This window comes from Pristis pectinata, chromosome 21, assembly GCF_009764475.1.
Source record: "Pristis pectinata isolate sPriPec2 chromosome 21, sPriPec2.1.pri, whole genome shotgun sequence".
Taxonomy (NCBI): Eukaryota; Metazoa; Chordata; class Chondrichthyes; order Rhinopristiformes; family Pristidae; genus Pristis; species Pristis pectinata.
In genome coordinates, this window is record NC_067425.1 from 23,804,016 (window position 1) to 23,817,129 (window position 13,114).

General features: G+C 40.5%; 1 protein-coding gene across 1 annotated transcript in view; it reads left to right on the forward strand.

Moving 5' to 3' along the window:
• Positions 1–13,114, forward strand: part of galnt17 (polypeptide N-acetylgalactosaminyltransferase 17) — a 282,637-nt gene that overhangs the window by 120,659 nt on the left and 148,864 nt on the right. The window contains exon 5 of the mRNA XM_052035410.1: positions 3,059–3,256. Coding sequence (XP_051891370.1) covers positions 3,059–3,256 — 198 coding nt within the window. The remainder of the gene's footprint in view (positions 1–3,058; positions 3,257–13,114) is intronic.

Consider the following 13,114-nt stretch of genomic DNA (forward strand, 5'->3'; position numbering starts at 1 on the left):
GCATTGCCACACAATTAATCAATTTGGCATCATGAACAAGCATTCTTCTTGAAGTTATGTTCACATTATTTATGTACTGCAAATAAAATGAGTCTCAGAAGGAATCCCTTAGTGTTCCACAACCCACATCCCACTGATCTAAATAAAAACGAGATACATTTGGTATTCACTATATTCTTGACTATTCTTTTGAGTAAAACTTTAAGCTATGTGAACCAGATATTTGTTTCAATATTAACCAATATATGGTACATATTTTTCGATAAGTAATAGGAATAGGCTGGTTGCTTCACTAGGATATTTTATGGCCCATTTAGCACATTTCAGGAATGCAAACAGCAGAAAAATTCTGCAATATTACTTAAATGAAACCTCCAGAATATTTTTTTTAGAGTTAGAAAGGTTTTGCTTACGTGGCAATTTTCAGAATCTTCAATCGCAATTTTGCACTTTTAATTTTGCACAAACTTAATAAGATACTATAAAGTGAACAGTCTCCACTGATAACCCAATCAGCTGACTATAGAAGAAACTCATGACAGGATTGAATCTGGAGCTCTGGGAAACCTTTTCTGACAACTGATCTCAAGAGATCTCCTTGAAACATTAGAAAATGTGCAGACTGGGCACTTCAGTGGTAAATGAAGTTTAATATTGCTAAATATAGGTGAGGCGTTTTAATAGGAAAAAGAGAAACTGCCATTCTCTATTGGTAAAATAAGAAATAAATGGGGCAGACGTACAGAGGAATCAAGGGATATAACTGATTATTAAAAGCAGTTTCACAGGTCAGCAGAATAGATGAAAGTGCAATCAAACCTCTGGGATTTGTTTCTAGCAGTATAGAATAGAGAAGTAATGAAGCTGTGTTAAATGTACTACATTTATGTTAAGACTGCATTTGAGAGTGTTGTGCACAATTGTGGGCAATGCCATAAGAAAGACGTAGAGGTGTAAGAGAAAAAAAACAAAAGATTTACAAGATGGTAACAGAACTGAGCAATTGCAAGTGTTGGGAAAATTAATGGTATTTTTCCTTAGATGATGGCAAACTTAGAGGTGACCTCAAATGTTAGAGGTAAACTTCAAAATTATGAATGGGTTGGAGGTGGAGGTCTGGAGAGAATGCTTCTTCTGGGAGAATTCAATACGAGGGGTCTTAGGTACAAGTTAGATAATAATACATCAATTGTAAAGAAGATTCTTTACTTCATGGGCAGGTAACTTACACCCATGGGAAATAGTTGAGGCAAAAAGTATAGATAATTTTGTAAGGAAACTAGGTAGGTGAATACATGACAGAAAATGAAATAGAATAAAATGCCGCAAACCTGAGATGAAAAAGAGAGGAGATTCATAGTTGGAATGGCCTATTTTGTGCAGTTTAATCTATGTATTTCAATGGTACATAAGAACCTCCAGGATCACAGTTATATAAGATGTACCATCTGCCAAGAAGCATTATAAATAGATCTGAGATTTCTCACCATAGAGACACAACGGGGCAAGATACATATTAGCGTAACAAAACATTTTAAATAAACCTCTATTAGCATTCTGAACTGAAGTCTTGTTCATGCACAAGATCCTTGGTCAGTGTGGACGTGATGGTGAATCCTCCACTACTGACAACTACCTACACTTCCAGCCTGGTCCCGAGTGTTGTATTCCACGAGGAATCTGGCTTCAAACACACTGAGTTCCTCCAGCAGTTTGTTTTTTGCTCCAGATTTCAGCATCTGCAGTCTCGTGTCTCAGTGTGTATGTTATCAGTTACGTTAAGTCATAGAGCAGGGAAACAGACCCTTCAGCTCACTGAGTCTGTGCCGGCCATCAAGCAGCCATTTACAGTAAATCTGCACTAATCATTTGATTCCCCCAAATTTCCATCAGCTCCCCCCCAGATTCTTCCATTCACTAAGAGAGATGCCAGTGACAATTTACGATGGCCAATTAACCTACAGTTGGGAGAGTCTTCTATCATGTGTGTTCTGATAATATGAAGATTCGGGGAAGGCAGGCAGAATTTTAATTTTGAAGTTTGTTTCTCTATGCCTTCTGAGATAAACTTTGCCCCAGTTGAGACCTGTCCAAGATTCTTCCTTACCCCAATAAAATGTTTCCCATCTGTACCTGACTTGCCAGGTGGCTCTAACACTGAGTTGCCCCCTTCCTGCAGTGGAATCCCACAAGCTTGCCAGTGACACTAAAAACAAGGGCCTGTTGAATAGGTCTGAAAGGTCACCTGGCTGTAGCACTGCATTTGTTGCTACTTTGGCTTGAATTTGAACATCCAAACTCCCCCCAGTTTTAGAGAAATACCTGATGCTGAACATGTTGAAGCAAGCAAACCACAAGCAGTGGTCTTTTTTTCCCCCTCTTGTCATGTTGATCAAACAATTTTAGAATATGTTGTCTACAGGTTACGATGGTATTCTGTTTCTATGAAGTGTTCATAAACCGAATAGTTCACAATATGGAAATGCGGCTGCAAACTGAGTTCCCAGGCAGCAGAAGATGCCTGTAGCCCCTCAGCAGCTAGCAAATCCATCCCGTCAGTCTCTCAAATGTTCGCTTGTATGTACAGGCTGTACATAAGTCAGACGTTCGTAAGCTGGGGACGACCTGTAATAACAATTCAATTTGGTTCATTTTTGTAAAAGGAATAGCCAGATTATTCAGATATTTAATGATCTGACATTCACCGCATTTAAGCGTGGAGGATACAAAATCAGTAAATCCAATCAAAAGGGAATTGGATATACACTTGAGAGAGAATAATCTGTTCGGCCATGAAGAATGAGTGGGAAAGGTTTGCTTTACAAGGAATCGGAGTAGTCTTAATGACCTGAATAGCCTTTTTCATGCTGTTCAAAAAAATTATGATTCCATGATTCTGTAAATTTGCTCTCACTGAAATTATTATATTTCCATGAGGGCATCCCAATAGCTTTTGGATATACTCTGGTATCACACTGATCTCTCTGGTTGCAGTTCTGGAGTATTACCATTCTATAAAGGCTAACAGTTTTGATCTAACTCTGTGTTCTCTTTTTAGGGTTGAACCAATCCTGGCAAGAATTAAAGAAGACAGAAAGCGAATAATTCTTCCTTCCATTGACAACATCAAGCACAAAACATTTGAGGTGCAACGTTATGAGAATAGTGCCCATGGTTACAGCTGGGAGCTCTGGTGTATGTACATTAGTCCTCTCAAAGAATGGTGGGAAAGAGCAGACCCTACATTACCAATCAGGTCAGTTGTCCTTTTTGTTGTATTTAGTTTACTGTCCTTTCAGACAAATGATAAACCAATTTAAGATGTGGATTACTGTCATTGACTACTGGGAGATGTTTGTCACCGCAGATCATCTTCCATTTATAGAACCCACCCAATAACTAATCTATTGAAAGGGCAGGCTCTGTATCCTAATACATTGGTGAAAATAAAATTCTATGCCTGTTAACTTTTCTCCCATTAACACTGAGCTCCTTCCCCTATTGTGAAATAGTGCTGAAAAAGATGGTTTAAAATCAAAGGGAAAAAAAAGCTCAGGACCGTGGCATTAAGATGCATAACACATGTATTGTTTGCGGCATGCAATTGAAATAAAGTCTAATATCGTTCACTGAGGATAATTCACAGTTTCTAGAACTTAATTCAGTTTTGAGCCTATGCAAAGAGGTCTCTAGACATATAGCTGTCACGTCAGTCTTCCTGCAATAAGATCTGACGTTGCTTCTGAATTGACAACAAAACATCGTTGCTTTATCCAAAAAAGAAGGCTGAACTGGAGAAAGAAAGCTTGTTTGAGAACCACTTAAAGTGGATGTCCTTACCTGAACCTTTGAGGAGTCTCAACACAGAAGACGATGATAGATTGTTCGCCGATGGACTAGACCTCTTGGTGTCTTACAGGTATTTCTTCTTTTCTTGAGGAGAGGGAGCCCTGCTAATTCTCATCCCGCGTCCACATCGTTACCAATGAGATAAGTCAAGCATGAGAGAAGCAGTGCATCCTATCCCATAACCATTCTGGCACTCCAACCATTAGGAGACTTACTTCAACATTAGTGTAATATTACACAGGTAAGTTAGCACCACACACAGTTCCTGAGAATGGCACTGCATTTGCAAACAATTCACTCTCTTCTGGCCCTGGATGAAACTGCATGGGGTCCAAAAAAGCAGCAGTTTTTTAGCAGGCATTTTCTTCTGAGGGACAGTTTTAGGCCAAGATCTTCTCTGTGTAATTTCTGGAATTCCCAATGGATTCACTTAGGCTGAAGCAATGAGGAAGAGGAGGGAGGAGGTCACCTGCACAAGGGAGTAGTCCTAACAAGCTCAGTGTCTTGACTGGCTGGAGGAGATTCTCCTCTACCTTGTGGACTGATGGGACACAGAGACCCAAATCATCTCAGGAACATAGCTATAAGTAATTTGCCAGGTATGTCCACTTTCATTGTGATTATTCCATTGGCTTTGCTTTAATCAAATATTAATGTCCTCATGATTGTTTGTGCAGTCGCATCTCTTTAACAGTGTTTTGGGAACAGTTTTCAAGCGCTTCTGTCCTCTGTTTTTCCTTTGCAGGATTTTGGGAGAGATTCCCCCTGTTTGCCCCTCCCCAGAACACCATCATCCAGAATAGGAGGAGCTGGGGGAGCAGGAGGGATGAATGGAGGGAGAGGAGAAAGAGGCAGATAAATGACGATGATGACTACAGTGTTTCATTGTGCCTGACACTGTTAGCATCGCTGCAGAAACTGGCACCACATGGGATGAGCAAAATAAGTTAGAAAGATGTGTCTCAGAGAGATATACGAGGTACCATTGGGCTTCACTCTTGGATCAGGCTCAGGGAATCTGGTGTGGGGGCTTGTTGGAGGGAAGGTCCATGCATCTGAACTGGCCCAGGAAGCTCAGATGAGGACCAGAATTAGGATACTTTCATGACAAGGATGAAGGAGTCATTTGTGCTTCCTGGAGTAGCACTTCTGTTCAGATTGGGAGACAGAGATAAACTGTGAAGCAACTGTAATCTATTTCTGGAAACCATAATGCAGCTCAAATTAATATCCACTTAGAAAGATATGGATTAACTAGGGACAATCAGCATGGATTTTTAATGCTCAAATCACGTCTGACAAACTTAATTCAAGTCTTTGAGTTCTGCAGTGTGTTAATGAAGATGATTCAGTGGATATTGCCCTGAGCATTTTCAAAAGGTATTTGATAACATGAGGCTTATTGTTGAATATTTAATGACCAAAGGGAATTAAGTTGTATAGAAAAGGAAAGAGTAAAGAGTGGTTAATAAAAGTGACAACAAAAGGATCTTGGGATCCAAGTCCATAGCTCCCTAAAAGTGCCTGCACAGGGTGATAGGGTGGTAAAGAAGGCGTATAGCATGCTTGCCTTTATTAGTTGAGCCATTAAGCTCAAGAGTCAGAAAGTTATGATGCAGTTTTATAAAACTCTGGTTGGGCTGCATCTGGAGTATTGCATTCAATTCTGGTCGCCCCATTATAGGAAGGATATGGAGGCTTAGGAGAGGGTGGAGAAGAGGTTTACCAGGATGTTGCCTGGATTAGAGGGCATGTGCTATGAGGAGAGGCTGGAAAAACTTGGGTTGTTTCCTCTGGAGCGGAGAGGCTGAGGGGAGACCTGATAGAAGTTTATAAGATTATGAGAGGCATAGATACAGTAGACAACCAGTATCTTTTGCACAGGGTCGAAATGTCTAATATTAGGGGGCATGCATATAAGGTTAGGAGTAAGTTCAAAGGAGATGTGTGCAGGGCAAGTTTTTTACGCCAAGAGTGTGGGTGCCTGGAATGGGCAGCCAGGGGTGGTGTTGGAGGCTAATATGATAGAGGTTTTTAAGAGACTCTTAGGTAAGCAAATAAATATGCAAAGAATGGAGGGATATGGACATTGTGTTGGCAGAAGAGATTAGTTTACTTAGACATTTAATTACTAGTTTAATTAGTTCAGCACAACAAAGTGGGCTGAAGGGCCTGTTCCTAGTGTTGTACTGTTCCATGATAACTTTTAATGTTACACACAAAACTAGTGGTAGCTCACTGAGTACAACCCTGTCCAATTTTTAAAATTCACTTTCCTTCCAAAACTCAGAGGAGAGGGTAAACTCTTTGGGAGCAACTCTTCAATCAGAGTGCTTTGGAACTTTGAAAGAGCTTCATAACAATGTTTGCTCTGTTATTGTTCAGGAGGATTATCAAATGTGTGCAGATACATCAATACCAGATTTCACAAATGTGCTTGGATAGATAGACCTTTCCGGTATTTAAATGGGTGCTGTAAATGATCTTCAGGGACACTGAGCATGAAGGGAACAAATGAACTGAAGGACCGTTCCAGACAGATTATAAGAATAATTGATCTGCCTGATTGATTGGAAAGCACATGGTTTCCAAAGCCAGCAAGTCTTTTGTCAATAGAAGTTAGTTATGATAATCCATGACAGGTAAAGTTAATTAAATTCCTATGATTTCAGTTTTATTAACATATTTTATAAGCCCTACATCTCATAGCATTGAAAAGGGGCCAGGCTTATTTATTTTTTGAGCTTGTTTTCCAATGTGTCGATGCAGGCTGCCAAGTTGGGGTGAGTGTCTCCTTGTAACTATATAAATTAATAAAGTGGCAGTTTATACACTCAAAGCATGACTGATAGGATACTGATTAAACTGTTTGCAGTTATATTTTGACAGCAGTGTCGGTATTGCAAAATTTCAACCATGCAGTTCAGAAATTTCAATTATTACTTTGGACAGGTTATAGAGAAGAAAGAACTTGCACTTTGAACAGAGTTCGATGATTTGCTTCATTTGATTGTTTTGTTCTGTGCTTTCTGCCCAGGCAGCTTGCAGTCTAGTGACTAAAAATGTCAGTGCTCCCCTGAAAAATCTACTCTATCCTCGGGACTCTGAGAGCGGTCCACAGCCAGTGAATCAACGCTTCTGCTGTGTACCAATATGTAGTGTCTAATTTGTGCACAGCAAAATCCCACAAACCACAGTGGGATAGGAAAGTGTTGATCTGTATGTGGCAGCATTGATTAAGAAAGTAGTGTAAGCCAGGAAGTTAGCCAGGGAAGTGCTCATCCACCGCTATACACACATTAAGTGCAGGGAGACCACAAACTGTGTATGGTGCTTATTTTGCTCATCAACCGTTCCACCATTAGTTCCACACTTTTTGCTTATTCTCTGTGATCTGGTCCCTAATCTTTTCCAACTCCTTCTATTCATTTAAAGATCTGCTAAAAGTCATTGTAGTGGAAATCTTTTGGCCACTTCTATTATTTCCTTTCCTGATCACTATTATTACCCAGCTTACTTGCATAAGTGGAGACATAAGAGACTGCAGATGCTGGAATCAGGAGTAACACCCAATCTGCTGGAGGTTCTGTAAGGGGAGAGGAATTGTTGAAGTATTATCCACCTGCCTCTGTCTACCAAATCTACCCCTCCCCCTCCCCCTCCCCTACCTGGCTCGACCTGTCCATCATCTCTCACCCTTCTCCAGTCCAGCAATCACCTCGGGCTCCTATCACATCATTCCCCCCTCCTCTTTATGCTGGCTATCTCCCCCTCCAATCTCAGTCCTGATGCAGTGTTTTGACCCAAAATGTTGACAGTTCCTCTGCCTCCCCCACAGATGTTGCTGACCTGCTGAGTTCCTCCAGCAGATCATTTGTTACTTGCATTATTGCCTTGAAATTACTAAATAAAAGTTGCATCTCATCTGAAAATGGTACATGATACAATGGTACACTTTAAGTAGTTAAGGTGAAGGTAGTTTTTGATAGATTACAAAATTGAGGACTAAGGGGAACTGGCATTGAAGAGAAGTTATGCCAGCATAGATCAGCCATAATCATTTTGATCACAGCAGGGCAGGCTTGAGGGGCCAGGTGGCCAACTCCTGCTCCCATTTTCTTGTGTTCTTGTGTACTCCAAATCCATGAAAGTCTCATTAATCTGCAGTTTCCTGGCTGCTCAGACAGCTTGTTGAAGGAAATGCAGAAGGAGGTGACACCTTGCATTTGCTGTGTGCCATAAACAACCTCATGATTTCCAATTAATTGTTGGCCCAGGAATCAAACAGAAATCTTCCATAGATTATTTTATCTAAATCTTCACCAGGAACCCTTGCATGATCTTCACTGGATAATAATAAAATAAATATTTCATTTGCCCACAGATTGAGCTATAAATAACCAAACAGAAGGCCAAAAAGTAAGTGGATGTATGAATAGAAATAACTGGTCAAATTATGTTAGCTATTCACCTAAGTTTCCCTCACTGGGTTACATATCTGTTCCACTAAAATGTAATGAAATTGAGCATAAGATCCTTGATTTTAACTCTTTCTCACCTCACCTGATAGGCAGGAAAGGGTTGATGCAAGATTGCATAAATCAAGATCTCCAAACAGCCACAGTAACATCAACGATAATGATTCTGCCTCTGGATGAGGTTCCTGTTGAAAGCAGGTGGGAATGAGTTCGTTGAGGACTTTTGACTCATCATTAGCATTTAGGGAAAGTCCAGTGCTATTTGATGCAATGGCTGCAGGTTGTGAAGGGATAACTGGCCAAAAGAAGTCCAATTTGGGGTTTTGCTTCTAACTTCCTCGTGAAGCAAGAAGGGCAGGAATATTCTCACCTAGACTCCTCAAAGAGCCTGAGGGCCTTGTTGGCCCCAGTTTTACTGATTGTTTCAGGGAATCCTATGCCTGCCATGCACCTTGCTAAAGGTCGACCCAGCATTCAAAACCCCTCCCACGTCACTATTCACCTGTTGCACACCCTCCCATGCTACAGTGTAAGGGTGCCTCTGCCTGTCACGGAGTGCTGGCATCTGTTCCTATGACTCACAGCTTGCAGCAAATTCCCACTCCGGTCTAGTTAGCCAGGCAGTAAACTTGGTTGCTATTGGGGAATTTTAAGCAAGGACCTGATGTTAAGTTGGCAGGTCCTCCACTTCTTCGACCTTGCCCATTGGTCAGTCACTTCCAGACATCTGTTCACTTTTGGAATCATAGAAGGATAACACCATAGAAGGAAGCCATTTAGCATCCCACACCCCCATCCACCCCTTATCTATGTCGGTCTTTTGAATGGGCTATCCAAATATGTCTTCACTCCAAGCACAGCTCTGCCAGTCTTCTCCCTTGAAGTTTATATACAATTCCCCTTTGCAATTTTTTGCAAATGTTTTCCGCTATCCTCTCAGACAGTGCTTTCCACATCAAAAGTGGGAGTAGAAAAAAACCTCCACCTTGAGTCCGGTCCTTTTCACCGGTTATCTTAAATCTGCCCTCTGGGTACTGACCAGTGTGTTTATTTACGAATGTTTCTCCTTGTTTACTCAATCAAAGCCCGTCATGACTTTGAAGCTTATTCACCTTCTGTGCTCTCTCACCCAGAACCCTCTGTGAAAATCGAGAGCAAGATCCCTGAATGTCAAATGGTGGTTTGTCACTGGTCATTCCTGGAACCTCTGTGACCCACCTGTCTTAGTTAGCTTCCAATATACATGCTGTATAATCCCTTGCATTGTCAAAAGCATATGTGATGTACAAAGGGGTCTCAACCCCTAACGGTGCCTTTTACTCTTACACCAGAATTAATTCTGAATACATCAAAGTGTTCAAATGAAAAAGTCCAACTATGTTCTCCTTCATTAACTTGCAGTTTATGAAGGGATGGGTGTTATCAAAATCACTCCAATATCCTGCTGGAGAAATAGAGAATTATTCTTTTCACTCAGTTACCAGTTCAATTTTTATTTTCCTTTTGGATCCATGACATGATTTTGTTCCAAAATTGTACGATATATGAAACTTGCAGCAGAGACAACCCAGTAAAGAAAAATCAAATTGAAGTTGCTGAATAGATTTTGAAATACTCCTGTTTATGAATTTAATGAATTCAGTTACCAAAGCTTTTAAATTAGTGGTGAAGTTACCCTAGAGCTGGAGAAGGCACATGATTGCGCATCCATTCATCTGCTGTGCACAACAGCAGGGACCCCAAAATCACAGGCAACCATTGCTATTTAGAGGTGGCCTGTATCTTTTAAAGGGGAGGTGTATTGTGACTGTAAGACAGGGTGGGAGATGTTTGATAAGTCAGTCCCAGTCTCGGTTGTGATTCTTTGAGAAATGGAAGATGTGAGAAAGTGAATACTAAGGTTTTCCACCAATGCACTAGCTGGAAGCAGTTAAAAATGTGGACATCTTGTGTCTGTAGATAGGCAGGAAGTCCTCCGGATAGATGTTCAAGTGGCAATGGAAACAAATCACAACAGAGGTCAGTTCCAGGATTGTACTGTAAGAACAAAGGTACAGCGAGAAAAGACCTCAGCCATCTCACATGTCTAGTCATGGTCAGCGAGTTCATCAAATAATATGTCACACCAACTGCAACTGTTGGCTACATTATATATCCATCATCCACCTCTGAAGAAGTCCTGTCAATCATTACCTAATCCTTCAATTCATGGGTTTCACCATACACTAATGTAATTAATGCCGATTCAAGTCTTGTACACATGGCTGTTAGTTCTTAGCTTATGCACACTGGGAGTTATTTGGGAATAACACATTTAATGCACAAGGTTCATTGGTGGTCTTCCCTCTTTAAGTAGGATGTGGTGCATATTAGCAGGAAGCAGCAAAGATCTCGAGGAGGACAAGTGTCGTTGAATATTTTAACATCCACGGAAGGGTAGTATTGGTCCTCCTTTTGGAGACTTTAACCATTATGAGGACCAATGGTGGTGGTAACTGGATATCCAATCCTACTTCTTTCCTTGCACCTTCCTCTCATCTTATGTTTGTCTGACTTATAAGATGTGAAGGCTGTAATTCTTCCTCATCCTTTTTCTTTTCTCGCTACAACCACACCTTTGCCTTTTCTGTTCTGAATATGCAGGAACTAGAATTTTCCCAATCATGAAAATAAAAGATGAAGAAAGTGAAGATGAAAAGTTACCATGACTTGATTTTACGCTCACAGCTACCAGCTCAGAGAGAGAAGCTATGTGTATTGTAGGTTGTAGTTAGAGTAGGGATCTGAACATGGTGTGACTCCAGGCACATATACATAGGAGCCAGGGTAGGGAGACCGAATGGTGCAGGAGCCAGCTCTGGAGGGTGAGGGTGCACAGCAGCTCTGTTGCCTTAAAGTCTAATGAGAACATTGATAACCAGGTTCTAAGGGATAGCAGATTGCTCCACCAACCAAATACTCAGCTTTTGTACACTTCTAAGGAACCTGGAGGAGTTCAGTACCAACTGTTCAAAGGCTTTTCTCAGAGCTTCAAGCTCATTCTTTCTAATGTCAGCTCAGCAGTGGAATCCATCATGATGCAGCATCCGCTGGAGAAGGTCTCAGCTTCCATTACTACCTCCATTGCTGTACAAGCAATTTACCACTGGGTAATATTGCATAGGAGCAGGAAGAGTATATAGAAGATGAGCAGTAAGGGAATGCACCAGGGTATAAGTTTATTTTTATGTACTCAACTATTCAATTCATCAGTTTCACCACAGACGTATACTTCATGCTGATTTAAGTCTTGTACACATGGTTGTCAGCCATGTGTAATGAATGATTTCATAAATTTAGATAGGAATGCACAATGTGACATGAACCTTAAGTCCATGCACCGGGAGCATACAGAGGCTCCCAGTGGCAGAAGCTGCACCCCACCCCACAAACTACCCTCCCTGTCAGTCACCACCTGTCTCATCTGTAGAAGAATCCATGGTTCCCTCACTGGCTTCATTAGTCAGTTCTGAACTTAGGATGTTCAAAGACAGAAGACTGCAAGGATAGCAAAAATGTAATAATGTGAGATTCTATAGTCAGAAGGACGGTCACCCTTTATGAATATTATAATTTGTCCCAACTGCTTTTCACAACCAGTACTACAATTTGATTGCTTCAGTTAAATTTCTGATCGGTGCTGACCTTGCCTCCCCCCTCAGCTAATTTGGTGATGACAATGCCATTGAATAAAGAGGCTATGCTGTGAGATTCCCACATGTTGGATACAGCCATTGATGAACACCTAAATGTTGTTGCTTCATTATGTGAGGAGTTTTGACTGGAACTGAACACGGTGGAATCAACAGTGAAGATCCTCATTTCTGACCTTGCAATGGAAGGAAAGCTTTGAAGCAGCTGAAGATGGTTATACCTTGGATTAATTCATTACAATCTAGGGGCTGAGATGATTGGCTTCTACTAACCAGAACCAGCTTCCCCTTTTCAAGGTCTGAATCTATCTACTAGAGTATTAACTTTTCAAGAAAGTTTCTCGTAAACATATGTTGCTATATCCTAAAATTACTACCATAGCATAGTTTCTAAAGATAATCCTGTATTAAAATGTTTTCTTACTGAAGATCCACTTATTAATCCCATTGTACCAGAGAAGCACACAGGAGTGTTGCTTGACAAGCTTCATTGTAAGCCTCTTATTTATAGCATTATATCTGATTTTCTTTTCAGCTTATGTTTTGTTCCGTATGATAAAGCTTGCCTATATTGTAAAAACATTCCAATCTCCTGAGAACATTTTAGTACTACAGGTTAAGTGGGGTCTGTGAAAGTAAGGAGCTTCCTCTAGAAGGATGCACTAGTTACAAGTGCATGAGCAATGCTTTGAGTAGATAATCCACACAAGGAAGTTGCACATTGTATTGTTAAGCTGTGAAATAACACTGTCGTTATCAAGGTTTTGCACTGTGAATGCAAAAGGTTTTCTGTTGGCAGAGAAAGTTGCCTTAAACCTATTACTGTATCTTTGATGTTTGGATATAATACTATAAAATTTTTGATTATAATGAAATACGTTCCTTGGTTGAATTAGAAAAAGAACATCGGATATTTGAAATCCATACCAAACTGAAAGGTTGTTGTTAGATTACGAAGTACAACTTCTAATTGCTGAAATATTTATTTTTATTTTTAGTTACTCTCATAACTATATATTTAACATGTGAAATCAATGTCAGTCGTACCTACTTAATGATATATTGTATCCACACGTTACCAGTCTTTTGGATGGG